This window comes from Otolemur garnettii, unplaced genomic scaffold (assembly GCF_000181295.1).
Source record: "Otolemur garnettii isolate 467f Iridium unplaced genomic scaffold, OtoGar3 scaffold00122, whole genome shotgun sequence".
NCBI lineage: Eukaryota > Metazoa > Chordata > Mammalia > Primates > Galagidae > Otolemur > Otolemur garnettii.
Window position 1 is genome coordinate 3019631 of NW_003852517.1, and position 18717 is coordinate 3038347.

Below are 18717 nucleotides of genomic sequence, written 5' to 3' on the forward strand. Positions count from 1 at the left end.
AATTTTCGCCAGACAGGCACTTTCTCTTTTATTGTGGACTATGGTTTCTGTCTTTTTATTTATTTATTTTGCAGTTCGGGCTGGGGCTGGGCTTGAATCCGCTACCCACTGTATATGGGGCTGGCGCCCTACTCCTTGAGCCACAGTCACCGCCCTGGTTTCTGTCTTTTTAAAAATAATTTAAAATCCTCAGTATTCTCCTAGAATCTGGGAGAAATTACTGAGATAAAGTAGGCAAGAGACTAGGATGGAAACAAATGCCTTCTGCGTAAAGCTAGTTATTCTGAGTTGTCTTTGACAACTTCCGGGACCAGACTTCAGGGAGGGCTGGAACTTGTTCTCTTTACCACATTTTTTTAAACTGTACATATTTACATATATACACATATGGCGAGGGAGAGGGAAAGTGATGACATGAGGCTTTCCTTGTAGAAAGGGAGGTAATAAGGAAATAAAACAGGTGTCTGAGAAGGGAGAACCAAGAATAGCCACCATTCATTCAGACCGGCAAGAGTTCTCTGCAGGTAGCAGGCTGAGGAAGCCAACTGGTGCACGCTCTTGGGGGGACAGGCTTTTTTGCTTTCTGTTTCTTCGAGTGCAGCCGGGGTGCACGTTTATTTGAAACTGATCGAATTTCCTGCTCACGTCTGTTCAAGTTGACGCTTCGAGACTAGTAGATACTTCTTTTGAATGTCTCCAATGCCTTTTCTGCTATTGCTGTTGTTGAGCTTGAGGGGGAAGAGATTGGTAGAAATTCTGGCTGGGTAAGGGGGGAGGATTCTCGGCGACGAAAAGGGGGGGACTCAGAAGCCGGAGGAAAAAGCAGTAGTTTCCTACCTCCACATCTCCTGTACCCCTCACTCTCCGCCGGTGACCTGGCGTGGAGACCCCAGGCGGCAGCATCAATATTTGAACCGATCTTCACTAGCGCACTGCCGACTCTCGCGCGAGGGGCTGTAGACATCGCCCGCTCTGTGCTGCTGGGGATTCGGCTTTGGAAGGACCGGCTCTGCGGTCGCCCCCTCTCCGGGCTGGCTCTGCCCTGGGGCCAGGGCGCGGCGCCCACCATGCGCGACTGCCCGCGGCTCGCGCTGCTCTGCGCGCTGCCCTGGCTCCTGCGGGCGGCGGAGACCCGGGCGCAGCCCCTAGCGCCCCGCAATGACCGCGGCGACCCTGCCAGGGGCGCTGATTTTGATCGCGTCTACAGCGGGGTGGTGAGCCTCAGCACCGAGAATATCTACTCCTTCAACTACACCAGCCAGCCCGGCCAGGTAAGACACTTGCCCCCTCACTCGACTCCTAAAACTTGCCGGGTTTCAGAGCCCCATTGCTGCTTGGGGTTCCCCCTAGGGGATAGACCTTGTGAGACCTCAGGAATCAGGGAACCGGGTTCCTTTTCTCCCCCGAAGCAATCATTGCGCTGCCGCCGACCTGCTGCAACCAGCCTCAGGGACAACTCTGCTTCACCTTGCGCCTCTCCGGGCCTGTCGCGGGCATTCTGGGCTTTGCGGAGGCACGAGTTACCCGCACCGTCTGCGGGTTCTGGCTCCCCACTGGGCGTTTCTTCAGGAAAGTCCCTATTTCTGGAGATTCAGGGAGAGGCGCGGAGTGGGGAGCGGGAGGCCGCACCTCTGTTCCTAAGCCCATGCAGGAAAGGAACCTCATTTCATTCGGAGGATCCAGCCAGCCCCTTCTGTTTCATGGCACAAGGGGAGGGAGAGCTGCTCGGAGCCTAAAATGGAAATTGTGTGAGAGTGGACGGAAGCCGCAGGACCTCTGTGTTCAGTAGTCATTCCCTGCCTGTCTGTACCGTTGTCACACGTTAGGCTTCCGAGACCCCAGAAGACCTGGTCAAAGACATAGGAACTGCAGCCATCAGGTTTGGGTTTTAAATAAGAGTGAATAATTGTGTGAAAGTTCTAGACCCATTTCTGACAAGAGTTGAGGTGAGATGAGGAGGGGAAAGATGACTGTTCTGGTAACTATGCCTTGGACATATATATTCTGATTATATAATGTAAGAAAATGCATGGAGTTCGCTTTTTCCTCTAATATGGTACCTCTGGAGCACAGTGTGGAGGGGGGAAGCAAAAACTCCCCAGGGTACCTGCCTCTGGACCTGTTTCTCATAGAAATGTGTTTATGTATCTTTTACTATGCCAGCATTTCCCACTCCTCAGAAAATTGCAGAACCAAATAAATGATGGGGATACTGCCGTATACCTCTCTGATTCTCACTCAAGATTAGAACTCAAAAAACCTCATTGCGTCAGCTAATGAGTGAGGCTGCACTGAGCAGGAGGGGCCGCTGTGCGTATCAGTACTCCCAGAGACATCTTTCAGTTGTGTGTAGTGAGGAAGTGCCCTGAGTGCCCATCTTGAGCCTGGCACCAAATCCTCTGGTGCTGTAACCATGGCAGCACAGCCTCAGATTGCATGTTTTGTAGCTAGTAGAGTGGCTGTGTGCAGAGCCATTCCATGGTAGACAAGCAGGAGGGGGCCATTTTTGTTTCCCGAGCCCCACAACTCTGGCCTCTTCCTAGCCAGTGGGAAACCCACCAGCTGACTGACAAATCACAGGGTTCCCAGCTCTGTAATTGGCTGGGAAGAGAAAAAAAAAAGCCTGAACAACCGTCCTCTCTGGGGTGTCATCTTACCCCTAAATCATTGGTAAAAAAAACTCAGATAACATCTGCCAAGTAAATTCTGAGAACAGGCTTTGATATTTCTTGCAAGGAGGAAGTCTCTGCTTTTGAAATGTTGCCTTTGCCTCCCTCTGACCCCCAGTACTGTATGAGCTTTGCAGTTAAGATTGCCTGCTTGACTTTTCTATTAACCTTGAGCTACTGAGGGCAGGGTCACGGTCCCTTACTTCATCTCTGTAGACTGGTACCTAACACAGTATGGCACAGAAGAGGTTGATAAAGGTTTTTGCAAAAATGAATGAATAAGCAAAGAAAGGCTTAAAGAACCTTTAAGCGGAAGTTAAATAAAATGAAACATATTGTTTTTGTTTTCAATTCAGTAAGTTGGAAAATGCCCAATCATTTCAGGCAAAAACACGAAGACAAATATTTTCAAAAAACATTTTTTTTTTACAAAAACAATTTTTAAAAAATTTTTCTATTATACTATTTCTATTTGGCCTATATGTGTGTTGAAATGTCCTTTATTTTATGAAACAATTAGTTTTTAAAATAAGTTTGCATAATACAACAAAAAGTTGACAACCTAAGCCATCCCTAGAATTTTCCTAAAAATGTTCCTAGTCTGAGAAATACAAAGTTGGAACCCATGAGGCTGGCAGATAACAAGGATTTCAGTTATGTTAATGCAGTGTTCACTAAAAGATAAATCAGATAACCTCAATTCTGACAGTTTTTAGGGAACAATCTTTAACATCCAACTAAGACAGTGGAACCCTCAACCCACTTATTGTGGGAAATTATTCCCTCACCTACCAGCCAGACCTACTGATTTCTCCAGAGATGACATTCTCCTAATCTGTCTGTCCAAACTATTATTCTCAGTCTCTGTGGTGACCGGTTCTCTTCTTGGTTGTTTTGGACCCATGTTGGATACTAGCTAGTAGCCCCTTCTTCTATGAACACAAAGTTATTGGATGTAGCAGAATTTTATTGAGAGTCTGGACTAACATAAAGTAAATTACAGCACAGCACAGAATAGGTGGCACATTAGGTCAGAAACCTAGGCAAGACTGTCCCAACAATTTACCAGCTACTCCCTACCAGGGAGGCATTCCAAGGTAGTGGCACTCTTTTTCAAGCTCTGGCTTGTCACCATCTTCTTGGACATCCCACACACTCCCAAATGCTGGCCTCCACCCTCAAACTTTTGTTACTCTCCTATGTTGTGCAAGTTTTGCCTCCATTGCCAACCCTAAACTCACCAAGGGGCTTCACTAACTAAAGATCTGTGATCTCCAGAACAAAAGCGTAGACATGCCTACTTTTCCTTTAACCAGAACAGTCATGTTCAGTCAGATCTCCCTACCTTGCAGGGTCATTATCCACTACTACTCTTCAGTGGAACAAAGAATTTGATTTAGGAGGAAAAATTCTAGTTTTTGAACTTCAGAACTTTTTGTTCTTCAAGCCACTGTTGCCTGCCCTTGCTTTTCCTATGCCTTGAACAAGAAAGTCAAATAAAGCTTAGGCTTTGGTGAAGGGAGGAGGCTGTTGTGGTAGGCATTGCTCCCAATCTTTCCTGTCAGCCATCGCATATCCCAAACCAACACTGTCCCAGAGAACTCTTTAGCAACCTCCTGCTATGCTAATTGGCTGAACTCAGCACCAGGAAAGGTCTTTCATGCCTTCCAGGCATACAGTAATGTAAATATAAAGTTGCCTTTTTAAAAAGTTCACTGGAAGAATGGAGTGGCTAGTTCAAAGAAGAATAATGAAAATAATAATTGAAAGTGCAGGTTAGGCAAGATCATGCTTCATTTCATTTCTCTGGAGGGGAAGTGTCTAGAGACTCCCTTTGAGAGGAGTAGGGTTACACTGTGCAAACAGGGTGTTCTGTAACCACAGGGCTCAACCAAACTGGAAGGAAATCATCTTGTTGGGAAAGTTGCCATTGATTCGTTTGACTGGGACAGAGGGTACAAATACAGGTTTACTGGGAAATGAGAATACCCTGGTAGAGACAGGTGGCAGCCACAATCAGATGTTTCTATTTGAGCTGGATGGTGATAAGAACCCTTTAAATAAAAATCAACCTCTGGGCAGCTTGCTGTCTTCTCTGAGGTTTCCAGTAACAGAAAATTCATTGTTTGCCTTAGAATTTTTTAATTTGAAATGTTTCACTGGAAATAGTTCTTTTATTTTGTTTATTAACTGAGATATTTATCTTTTCATGATATGTATCATACATTTCTAAGCCCAAAGAACAATTCTTGGCCTTATTAATATCAACCAGAAGTTGTAAAACTAGAACCAGTTATACCAGTTTCTTGGGTGGACTCGCTGTGCTAAGTTCCAGCTATACATATAACTAGTTACCTAAAAGAATTTAAAACTTTGATATGATGGCCTACTTCACTCCATCTTGTATAGGAAATGGTTGCTCTGGCTCGGCGCCTGTGGCTCAAGTGGCTAAGGCACCAGCCACATACACCTAAGGTGGCAGGTTCGAATCCCCAGCCCGCCCGCCAAACAACAATAATGGCCGCAACCAAAAAATAGCCGGGCGTTGTGGTGGGCGCCTGTGGTCCCAGCTACTTGGGAGGCTGAGGCAGGAGACTCGCTTGAGCCCAGGAGTTGGAGATTGCTGTGAGCAGTGAAGCCATGGCACTCTACCCAGGGGGACAGCTTGAGGCTCTGTCTCAAAAAAAAAAAAAAACGGAAATGGTTGCTCTTTAGGTCCTGAGGCCAGCAAGCCTCTTCTGCTGTCCTCCACATCTTTGTGTTGAACTGGACTAGTGCTTGTTGGAGGAACAGATCATCTCATTAGCATATTACATGGATGATTGGTCACTGTCTCAGTCCATCTGGGCTGATTCAATAGAGCAACATCAGCAAATTCCATGTCTGGTGAGGTCTGCTTCCAGCTTTTAGACAGCTGCCTTCTTGCTATGTCCTCATATGGCTGAGAGAATAATGACAGGAAGCATGATCTCTTATATCTCTCCTTGTAAAGGCACCAATCCTACCATGAGGGCTCCACCGTCATCACCTCATTACCTCTCAAAGGTCTTATTTCCAAATACTAGCATATTAGGGGTTAAGTTTCAACATACAGATTTTGTTAGGGTATATGACCATTCAGTCCATAGCAGTATCTCCCTCATTTTCCTCTGAGACTCTGAGAACAGTTGTTTACAGGATGAAATTATTCCAGTTATGGGTCAAACATTATGGTGGACCTGCCTTCTACCGCCCCCCCTCCCAGGTACTGAATTGCAAAACAGATTCTCTTAATCTGTGCTGCCCAATATTGTAGCCAGTATCCATAACGTGGCTATTGAGCACTTAAAATGTAACTAGTATGAATTGAGATGTGCTATTAAGTGCAGAACACATACTGTATGAAACAAATAATGTAAAATGTATCATTAATATTGGTATTATGTTTGATAATTTTTTGATATGTTAGATTAAATATAGATTACAAATAGATATATTTTATATATGAATATATATCAATATTTTGTATATTTATACATATATTCATAAAATTAAATTTCATCTGTTTCTTTTTAATTTTTAAATACAGACATTAGAAAATTCTCAAACACATATGGTGGCTCGCATCTTATTTTTACTGTATGCCACTGCTCCAAGTGCTGTAAGACATGAAAAAAGTCACACATCCCACACAAAGCTTTGGTGGAGGAAATGACACCTGAGAAGGTCATATTAGATAAGTAGAATTTTGATAGACAGAAAGAGTTTCTCATATGAAAAAATATATCTGATTTCTTTTTTGGCAAGACTGCACCAAAGGTGGTATTGTATAGTTCTCCCAGGAGGCACATCATGATTGTCTCTTTTTTTTGATGATAGCCACCATTGATCATCATAACCTAGTTCCATGAATCCATTAGAAGTAGTAAGACATTAATATTTTAATTCTATCATTTATTGTTCATTTTACACCCTGGAATACTTCTATAATGAGAAATTTCTCCTCATCAGCTAATTGGTTACCTTAAGCTGCTGTTTGTGAAGGAAACACGGAGTAAATGATTTGTTCTTTATCTTTATTTACCAATTTTCAGAGTACTGAGTTGGTCTTCTAGAATCCTAGTGATTAATGAAATTTTATTTAGCATAATCATGAGCTTACAAGTTTAAATGTATTTGACATATCTTAATTTATTGCACTTTTATCCTTTTTTAAATCAAAATGTTCATCTTTGGCCAGTGAAAACCAATTCAGGTTGACTCCTCAATTCTCTTGGTAAAATTCAAATGCTCTCTGACAGCTTTCTTGCTTTCTTGCATGAAAAGTTTTTCTCTCTCCATTCTACAATCAGCCATTTCTCCAGGAAGTTTGGATTCTTTTAATCTTTTTAGAGATCACAACTTGGGAGCTAACGGTTGTTACTGAGAATGGATAGATAGCTTTTTTCTAAGGCTTTTCAGTGGAAAGAGCTAAGAAATACATTATAAGTTTTACTATAACTTCTATTTCAAATTCACAAATATAGGGTTTTTACATAACCTCATTAGTATTATATCTCCTATTTGTCATGCCAAAAATCCTCATCCTCAACTAGATCAATTTAGTTGCTGTCTTAATCCAGACGTGTTGCTATAAAAGCTAGAGAATTTATAAAGTGAAAAGGTTTATTTGGCTTACAGTTGTGCTGTATGAATGAGCATCTGGTGAAAGCCTAAGTCTGTTTCCACTCATGGTGGAAGAAGAGGAGCCAACATGTGCAGAGATCCCATGGTGAGGGAGTAAACAAGAAAGGAGTAGGAGGTGCCCCACTCTGGCTCTCACTGGACCTAACAGAGCAAGAACTCATTATCACAAGGATGCCACCAAGCCATTCATGAGGGATCCACCCCTAAGACAGAAATACTTCTCATTAGGCCCTACCTCTAACACTGGGATCAAATTTCAGTATGAGGTTGGGGGCAGGGGAACATCCAAACTAGAGCATTTTCTTTAGTCTATAGTACTCATCATACATTTTAAATATTAATATTGCCATCAAAAATAAGATTATTGGGCTCGGCGCCTATAGCTCAACCGGCTAAGGCGCCAGCCATGTACACCTAAGGTGGTGGGTTCGAATCCCCAGCCTGGACCCGCCAAACAACAATGACGGCTGCAACCAAAAAATAGCCGGGCGTTGTGGTGGGCGCCTGTGGTCCCAGCTACTTGGGAGGCGGAGGCAGGAGACTCGCTTGAGCCCAGGAGTTGGAGGTTGCTGTGAGCTGTAATGTCAAAAATAAAAAAAAATAAAAAAAATAAAAGATTATTGGGCTTGGCACCTGTGGCTCAAGTGGCTAAGGCACCAACCACATACACCTAAGGTGGTGGGTTCGAATCCAGCCCGGGCCTGCCAAACAACAATGACGGCTGCAACCAAAAAAATAGCTGACGTTGTGGCAGGCATCTGTGGTCCCAGCTACTTGGGAGGCTGAGGCAGGAGACTTGCTTGAGCCCAGGAGTTGGAGGTTGCTGTGAGCTGTGATGCCACAGCACTCTACCCAGGGTGACAGCTTGAGGCTCTGTCTCTAAAGATAAATAAATAAATAAAAATAAGATTATTGGGAACAATATAAGATTTATTTTTACAATTTTTAAAAACTTAGATTATATTTCTTGAGTGTTGAGTTAAATTACTGCTTCCTAAAGTAACATGACATAGTTCCTTTTAGTGCAGTTATGCTATCAATTTGTTAGGTTCATTGTTTTATTTTGCTCTGACTTTTACAGATTGCTTTTTAGTTTTGTGTGAAAATTAAAAACAAAAATCTGCAAAATATGCTATATTCAAAGAATCCTAGCATCTGCTCTTGTCCTCCACACCCCCTTCCTTTACTTTCTCTATATGTAACCATTTAAAAATTTATGGCCTATAAAACAAAATGGTTTTTTAAGCAAAGTTTTTGTCTTTGTTCTGATGGTTTCCTTTTTACTAATACATGTATATAATGCCCTTAGTCTCTTTGTCTATTATCTATTATTTCTCAATTATAAGCAATATTGGAATTAGTTAATATTCTTCCTCTCCCTTTCTTCAACTCCCAGTCTAAACACTTAGTTAATCCTATAAAGAACTTAATGAGCTTGGACGTTAGTGACCCTGGCTCTACAAAAGCTTTAAAAAAAAATAGCCCTGTATGAGCATGTGTGCCTGTAATCCTACCTACTTGGGAGACTGAGACAGAAGTATCTCTATAACCTAGGAATTCAAGGTTACAGTGAGCTATGATTGCACCATGGCATTCCAGCTTGAGTGATAGAGTGAGACCCTATCTCTAAAAATGAAAAAGAAAAAAGAAAGAAATGAATGAACTTATTCTATCGTATATTCTCTCTATTCCATTCACTTTTCATTTTTCTTTAATTGTATCTGCTACATTACAGTGTATAGTCATTAGGAGCCACACTGCCTTCCTTATAACCAGGCTTGGTTCCATAGGTATGTATATATTTAAAGCTCTAGCTTTTATGTTCATGTTCTCCGGTCATCTTGTTTGTCTAAATCTTATTCTCTAGAGAGTAATTCAGGAGGAAGTCCTGAGAACAATACTTTCAGAGTTCTTTCACATTTGTAACAGTTTGCCTGTTGCCTTTGTACTTGAAGAACTGTTTGGTTGGATATGAAATCCTTGGCTCACATGTTTTTCTTGTTCTGAATATGTTACTCATTGTCTTCTGGCAAAAGTGATGACACAATGATTTTCTTTTCCTTCAAAGTAACTTTATTTTTCTGCCCAGATTCCTGAAAGAATTTTTCTACTTTCTTTAACATCTAACAGTTTTACCAAACTATATCATATAGGCCAATTTTCTCAGGTATGTGGTACAGCTTTTCACCACATAGCTTCAATAATTATTTTTTTAATTCAAAACATTTTTTTAAATTAGAGTTTTTAGTATTAGTTTGTCCCAATGCTTGGAATTCCCTTTATACTTATGTTGGCCCTTCTTTGTTGTTTTCTATAGCTATCATTTATCTCTTTATTTCCTACATGAATTTAAGGCTTTTTTTCTTCATTTCATGTTCTAATTTCCTTAAGAATTGTCAAAGTATTTATTACCATTACTATGCCCCTTCAAATTCAATATTTATTTATGAAATAATTTTTTAACTTCTAATTTTTCTCAATTCTGCCATTCTTTTTTAAACCTTTATTTTCTCCAATAATCCCATTTCTGAATTTTGAAAATTTTGATTTGTATTGTTCTTTCACAGTTTTTAAAGGTTTTATAATTTTTAAACTCCTTTTTTAAAACCCAGCTATAATCTTTATCTGTTTTATAGGCATGGTTTCCCACTGTATGTTCACTATTTGAAATGATGATTTCTGCTTCTTAATCTCTTTAACTTACAGTTACTTTGTATAGTATTTAGCTGCCTGCAATCATTATTATTGTTCCTGTCTTCATTAGATGAGTAGTCTTACTTTTAGAAAGGAAGCATAAATCCAGATGGATTTCCTGGCTTCCTTCTGTTGTGTTTGTGAAATGATCAAGGTATGATTTTCTTTCTGAGATCTGCTTCAATAGTTTCCCTCCCCATTTGGGGGAGACTTTTTCTTTCTTTTGCCCATATATTCTCCATCCTGCTTGATTTGAATTCAACACCCACAGCTTTTTCTATGGCAGGACTTTGTCTTGGATGGCAGTTTTTATTAGTTAATTTTGAGAATTGATGAGGACCATACTTTTCTAGAATGTTCTGTGCTTCCTGAAGTATCCTTATACTTACCCTTCAGTTTCAGTTATTGTTCTCAGATTGGCCTTCCAGTTTTCTCAGTGAGCACCTTTTGAAGAATTTTAGGGTTCTCTGATTCTCAGACCTATAGAGCTCTTCACAGTTACTAACACTATAAAGATATTGAATCTATTGATAATTTGTTCCCACCCACTTACCTTCTAAGGTTTACAGGAATACCTTATCATTTGGGTTTTTTTAAAGATGTTCTCCATGGAATCCCACTTGCTCTGTTTTTGCAGAGGATGTCAAGAGAGATTTAAAATCTATGCTGCTATTGACACCTTCCTAGAATCCTCTACCCATTGTTTATTTTCCTATAAATTTAAATTTTTAAATAACTTAAACTTATAGAAAAGTAGAAGGAACAGTATAGTGAACTTCAATATGCCCTTCTCTCATATTTCTCAATTAACGTTCTTCAAATTTACTTTATAACTCTCTCTTGAAGCTGTCTACTTTTTCCAAACACTTGATTGCAAATTGTAGACATGCTGTTCCTTTGTCTCTAAATACTTCAATATCTCTTTCCTATGAATAAGTGCATTTTCTTATGTAGTCATTAAATAATTACAAAAATCACAAAATTAACTTGTTTATAATGCTACTATTTAATCTACCTTACTCAGAATCTACCAATCTCACCAAAAAAGTGAGAAATTTTTCTTTTTTTTGTAAGCAAAAAAAAAAAAAAAGGTGACATTTTTTGTTCTGGTCCAGGGCCCAATTCAAGAATACATGTTGCTTTTCACTGTCAAGAAATCTTCAGCTCCTGGAATATGGAACATTTCCTCATTCTTTGTTTTTTAGGACTTCAGCATTTTTTAAAAGTATGGCCAGTTATTTTATAGAATGTTCCTCACTTTGGATCTGTCTGATGTTTTCTTATTATATTCAGAGGATACAATGTTGACAGAATACCACAGGATGGACATTGTATCCTTAGGGCACCGTATGGGAGGCACATGATAATGGGCTTTCCTGTTACTAATGTGGTTAAAACCGGTGTCTTGATTGAAATAGCTTCTTCCAGCTTTCTCCACTATAAAGATACTATTTTCCTTTTACAATTAAAAAATAATTTGTGAAGAAATGCCTTGAGACTATGTAAATATCCTGTGCCTCATCAAACTTTCAACAACTAGTCTTAGCATCCATTGATTACTCTTGCCTGAATCAGATATCAATGTGATGGTTTCCAACTAATGATTTCCTAATTCATTGTTCCTTTTACACTTGTCAGTTGACATGCTACTGTAAGAAAGAGCTTTTTCTTCTCTTTCATTTACTAATTTGTTTACTTATTTATTTTATTTATATCAGTATGGACTTGTAGATTTTTATCTGATTCAATTACTCAATGCTTTTATTTACATTAAAATATCATTATAAATAACCTACCGTTCTATGTATCGTGTGATTTTTTTCCCCTTAAAATCAGTTATATTACCTGTAGATTGTGAGTGTTTTCTAAATATTTCAAAATAAAAGTGTTGACTTTTACCTGAGCAAGGACAAAAAACAATTCAAAGGCAGAGAGCGGTACTGGAGTGAATCTCAGAGTGGGATACAGGACATATGTGTTTTTGTCCCTTTAACTACCTCTAGACCCTCAGCAAATTCTGTTTTCTTCCTGACCTTTATTTTCCCCACTGATAATAAGATGAGAAAATTATATTTTTGATCCTATCTGATCATTAACATTCAGTATTCTGATATTTTCCTGCCATGTGTGAGATTATTTTTTTTCTTAACCATGGGCAAGTAGAATATGCTTCTTGCAAAAAAAGAAAAAAAGCATTTCTAACTCTTTAAAAACAAGTGAACGAAAATTTTACTGTTCCTGAAAAACTCCTTTTTTTCTTCCTTTTGAAAAGTTTCTTGTGGGGCTTTACACCAGTTGGAAGTGATTTGTTTTGTTTTGTTTTGTCTCCCCTCTTGCCACATGTGCTAAACTAGTATTCCAGTTTTTTCCCCTTGCTGGTATTTCTCCTGAATTTCATGTCAATAAGCTTGCTATCATGTTGGGTTTGGCTTTGGGATTGCCATTTTGTTTTATTTTTTTAACTGTTGTGATAGTCCCTTCCAAGAGAATATTTTAGGCATCTGTGGAGAGATTTTTACCTTTCCTACCTTTCCTCCTTTGATTTAACTTAATACTTAAAGTATCTTGTATATAATGTCTCCTTTCTGAACTTGAGTCTAAAAAACCAAGAGACTTGAAGATATTATGATACCTCAGAACTTCTTTGATACTGAAAGATGTCAGCATTTGTTTCTTCTTTTCAAAGAAAAATAACCGCACAGTGTTGATGTTATCACATGTTGCTATTCAGCACCCAGAATGTGTTAACCAGCTCTTCCTACATTGTTTAATTCCGAAGCTAATGGAAGTCCCGTGTCAACACACCAAGATGGTACATTAATGATTCGAAGGTGCATCTAATTACCTATTTGACTTGGGGCCTCACCATCCTTTCTGCTTATTTGTAAAAGAAAATATTGAACATATCATGGACCCTCCAGATGGTGCAGGCTTTTCTATTTCACTAAAACACACAGACACACTTAAAAAATCATTTCCTTTTTTTTTTTCTTTTTCTTTTTCCGGTTCTTTTGAAACGGAAACTTTGTGATTTTCTTAGTACAATAGCTGGCTGGCAAGAAAAAAAGGCTGAAGATACATATTTTACATAAAAACTGAAGTGAACAATAAAAACATATTCTGTGAAGTCCTAATTCTAAATCCTTTGGCTTTCATATATAAGTCTCTAAGAATCTGTGCTAAAATAGTTTATACAGGAAAAGCTGTTGATTTCATGTTAAGAGATAATGTTCTACAAAATAGAGAACCCAGAAATAAATCCATATGTTTGAAATGTTGCTGGGAAAACTGAATCTTCATATGCAGAAGAATGACACTAGATCCCTATCTCTCATGGTATACAAAACTCAACTCAAAAATGGATTAAAGACTTAATGTAAGAATCCAAACTACAAACCTATTAGAAAAAAGCATAGGAGAAAAATTTCAAGACATTGGTCTAGGCAAATATTTTATGGAGAAGACATCAAAAGCAAAGGCAACAAAAACAAAAAATAGACAAATGAGATTATATCAAACTAAAAAGCTTCTGCACAGCAAAATAAACCATCAACAGAGAAAAGAGATAACCAGAAGAATGAGAAAAAATATTCATAAACTATTCATCCCCCAAAAGGATTAACATGCAGAATATATAAGGAATTTCAACAACTTAATAGCAAAAAATAAATAATCCAATTAAAAATGGGCAAATGAGCTTGACTAGATGTTTCTCAAAAGAAGACATGTAAATGACCAACAGATACATGAAAAAAGGTTCAACATCACTAATCATGAGGAAAATGTAAATCAAAATCACAACAAGTTATTACCTTATCCCAATTAGAGTGGCTATTACCAAAAAGACAAAAAAAAATAAGGAATGCTAGCAAGGATGCAGAGAAAAGAGAACTCTCATGCACTGTTAGTGGGAATGTAAATTAGTAGAGCCATTCTGAAAAACAGTGTGGAGGTTCCTCAAAGAACTAAAAATAGAACTACCATATGATCCAGCGATACCACTGCTGGGTAAAGCATACATACAACAGAAAGGAAATCAGTGTGTCAAAGAGTTACCAGCACTCTCATGTTTACTGCAGCACTATTCACAATAGCCAAGATTTGGAATCAACCTAAGTGTCCATCAACAGATGAATGCATAAAGAAAATGTAGTATACACACCCACCCACCCACACCCACACACATACATATACAATAGAATACTATTCAGGCATAAAAAAGAATGAAATCCTGTTCATCTGCAACAACATGGATGAGCTTGCAGGCCATTGTGTTAAGTGAAAGAAGCCAGGCGCAGAAATACAAATGCCAGGTATTCTTTTTCACATATGAAAACTAAGAAAGTTGATCTCATAGAAATAGAGAGTAGAATAGTGGTTACTACAGGGAGGGAAGGAGAGGGTAGAGGCAGAGAAAACAAGAGGCTGGTTTAAGGATATGAAGTTGCAGCTAGAGAGGAGGAATAGGTTCTAGGGTTCTATAGCACTATAGGGTGACTATAACTAACGACAATATATTGTGTATTTTTAAATAGTTAGAAAAGCAGATTCTTCATGTTTCCCACACAAAAATATTACAAATGTTTGAGGTGATGGATATGCTAAGTACCTTGATTTGACCATTGTACTTACTGTCAGAATATCACACTATACCCCATAAATATGTACAATTTTTATGTGTCAATTAAAAATGATAATAAAAGAAAAAAATTAAAGAGAGTCTTTCATTTCTAGAGGGAAGAAATTTAAGCTGAGTGTTATACAGCAAATATGAGTTATATATTAAATATTAGTAATAAAATGAATTAAAATTGATTTTCTGAAGTGATTTCTTACCTCAAATTCTTGTTCCCTCAGTTTATTTGCAGTGACAATAATAAACAATGAAATTGATTTTGCTATTAGGAAGAAGGAAACGGAGATGCTGATCTTATTGAAGATTGAACAGGGCACTTGTCAATGGGTTGAATGAGAAGAATAAAGCTGATTTAAAGGTGTCTTATACTGAAAGGATAAAGCAGAATGCAAGCCTTACTTCCTGATAAGAAAGCTGTCCACTTCCCTGACAAATCTCCAAAAGACTGCGATATTTTCTCTCTACTTGAACCACTGAAAAGCTTTTTAGGAACTAGTTTACAAATCATAATTTTAAGAAACTTCCTTTCGGACCTAGCTTTCTGCAATTGATCCCAAGGCTGGCCAGCGGTGTCAATGTGTAATTATGAAAGTATTGGTTTATTTAAAGGTAAAGAATATATGTTTTGGTTAAACTCTAGGTATTTGAGTAAAACACTTTTTTCTAAAAAATGGTGGTAAAATTAAAGTTTATATGGCATCACCAAGTAACTTGTCATCTGGGACAAAAGCATTTTCTGGCTATCTAGCATACTTATAGTTGATACCCTGGACCTTCAAGAGTATAAACAAAAGCCTCCCTCTGCTTAATCCAGGATTCCAAAGTGTTTCAACTTCATTTGCTTCCTCACTGATAACTTCTCCCCAACCCACCCTCAGAGTTTTCTTGTTTGTTTACATCTTACATTGTTATGGTACACTAATAATGAACCAGTATTGATATGCTGTCGTCTTTATTATTAACTAAAATCTATAGTTTACATTAGGTGTTATAATAGTTTACTCTTGGTGTTACACAGTTCTGTGGGTTTTGAGAACCACATAATGTCATGTGTCTGCCATCATGGTATAGTACAGAATAGCTTCACCCCCAGAGTACCACCTGTATTCCGCCAATTCATCCTTCCTTCCCTTTCACTGATTTTTTTGCTACATCCATAGTTTTGCCTTTTCCAGAATTTCATATAGTTATAAAGGAGTTCAGAGCATGCCACTCCAAAATATGTTACTCTGGCATATTGCCGATTTCGAGTTAAAGGCATTTGGAAAACAACAGATGCAAGAAGATCACTCTAACCTTCATTCAGTTTTTTAAAAGCAGGAAATGAAATTCCATGTGAAAGATACCTTCCCTATGCTAAAAAGAAAGCAACATCCTTATCATTAAGGGTGGGAAGTTGAGAAAGAAGGAAATCTGTACAAACTAACACTTACCTTCTTGGGTGTTTCTCCACCCTTGCTAACTACCTTAGTCCAAGACCCCTTGTTTCTCACTTTCTCACAACTTACTACTGTTTGTCTAAATGTATACGTGTTCAAATCTAACTGCATCTCTGGGTCTTCATTTCCTCATGAGGGCTCTGAGTCATGCAAAACTTACATGAACCTTGTGTGCTTTTCCCTTGTTAATCTGCCCTTTGTCAATTGAATTCTCAGGCCAAGCCAGGACCCTAAGAGGGAAGAGATAAAATTTTGCCTTCCCTGCAGTTGGAATGCACCCAGCATGTAGGTTTTTCCTACTTGCTTCTTTTATGGAGCACAGTGCATTTAAGGTCCCTCCATGTCTCTTCCTGGCTTGATAGCTCATTTCTTTTTGATGCTGAATAATATTCCATTGTCTGGGTGTACCACAATGTGGTATTTTCAGATAGCTAAAGGGACAAATATTGAATGCTCCCAATACAAAGATGGGTAGTATGATAAATATTTGAGGTGATGGACATGCTAATTACCCTAATTTGAACATTACACGTTGTATTCATGTATCAAAATATCATAATGTGGCTTGGCGCCCATAGCACAGTGGTTGCAGTGCCAGCCACATACACCAAAATATCATAACGTACCCCACAAATACGTACAATTTTTGTGTCAATTAAAAATAATAATAAAAGCAAAAATTTTTTAATGATAGTGTTTTATTCCTCATGGAAGATGAAGAACATATGTTATTTAAACAGTCAGTATATGTTGTTGATTTTATGATTCTATCTTTGTCAAGTCTGCTTAGCTACAAAAATGTGATTGAGCCTTTTTTCTGTTCTTTTTTCCATAATTAAAAGAAACAGAAAATACCTTTGGGAGCCCTAAGAAAGGGGTAATTACATTTTAAACTTAAGAGCTCAAAGGATCTTTTAAATCACTCAATCTCTTCTCACTTAACAGAGCAAAAAATAGAGGGTCCGTGATACAAATTACTTGTCCAATATCATGTAATAATCGGAAGCATGTGCTCACCAAAGGATGACCAAAAAATAATAAAATAAAGAAAGAAAAAGGAAGGAAAAAAATCAAAGCCAGGAACGTAATGTAGCTTCCAAAGGATATTTCCTCAGACCATTTCTACGAAACCACTCTTCCTCCCATCAGAGCACATCTATTATGCCTGTCAAAAAAATAAAAACAATTCTAAACTATCATAGTTATACTTTGGTAGACATGTCTTTTGACTGTAATTTAAGGGCCTATATCTAACTCCCTTACAATTTACTGAAAATTGAAAGGAGATTTTGTTGTTGTTGTTATTGTTTCTGCCCCTCCATGCCAGGCAAGCAGGGTTGACACTAATCAAACTATGAAGTTGTCAGATATTCCTCAGTGTTCCAGAAAGCTACCCATGGTCTTACTCTGACTCCCTGTGCAGCCCGGAGGGCCAACCTTTATTATATATATTTATATATATATACACATATATATATATATATATATTTTTTTTTTTTGGTGTCTTATTTTCATCAATGCTGAGTTCCTTCTTTTTGCCAGTCACAACACAAAGAAGGAAGAGACATCAGCATTTATCCTGCCTGTTACTGCAGCACAATATGGCTTCTAAGGAATGGTATTTCTGGGTCTCCATTAAGCAGCCATGAAGATAAGCTGTGACAAACAGGACTGACTGTTTCTGGCCCTCTTGATTTAATTGCCCTTTGTTGACAAAGTGACACACAACTATCTTAATTAATCTCCTAACTGGGTGCATATGTTATAGGCCAGAAAGGTAACACATGAATGCCCACAGTTTTACAGTGTTATTATATCCCTCTCCACTACATGATTTAAAAAAAAATCCTGTATTTATCTTCCCTCTCTCTTCACACCATCTTCATCAGGAAGGAGGAATTATATCTTTCTGGGAGGGAAACAATGTTGACCAAAAAGAGTTTATTATTATAGAAGGGTATTGAGTAGCTCTCAGACCTGAGTTACCAGGCTCAGGCAACATCTGGAGCCCCAGGAGCCTCAGCTGCAGGGAACTGTAGTAACACTCATGTGGTAGGAATGGTCTGGTCAAGGGTCTCAGCATGGCACCATCTCCACTGCCATTGGATGTAGCTGCCCCTGGATCCTGTGGCCAGGTACGCCACTGATGCCACCATCACCAGTGAATTCATCTTTGTGTCATTCACTCGAGAATGAAAGTACCAAGTAGGTGCACCCAGCTATCTGAGCATAGGTCACATATCTGGCCCCTTTAACATCCTTAGGCAGCCTTGCCTCCCACAAACTCACACAGTGGGGTAGAGTGCGGAAGTTCCTCCAAAACATGAAAGGGTTTGGCTGCTGAGTAGCCTTCAAATCAACCCCACAAAGCATCCTTATGGGGTAGGCTCAAGCTATATGGCATTTGTCAAAAATATCTATGTGGACTCAGACATAGGCAGGGATCAAGATGTGGCAGGAAGACAGCTGAGGCGCTGCAGCCCTTCGTCTGCCCGTTCAATGAGGATAGCTCATCTGAGCATCAAAGTGAAGTCAAGGAGTACATCATCCCTGCCACAGTGTTTAGAAATGGTATTCTCTCTTAAACATGGCCCTCCTTGAAGCCCTATCTGCT

At 38.8% G+C, this 18717-nt stretch overlaps 1 protein-coding gene across 1 annotated transcript in view; it reads left to right on the top strand.

The window, feature by feature from the left end:
• The first annotated feature begins 708 nt into the window (after window positions 1-708).
• Window positions 709-18717, top strand: part of SIDT1 (SID1 transmembrane family member 1) — a 93853-nt gene continuing 75844 nt past the window's right edge. Inside the window, exon 1 of the mRNA XM_012810051.2 lies at window positions 709-1271. Coding sequence (XP_012665505.1) covers window positions 1068-1271 — 204 coding nt within the window. The 5' untranslated portion in view covers window positions 709-1067. The remainder of the gene's footprint in view (window positions 1272-18717) is intronic.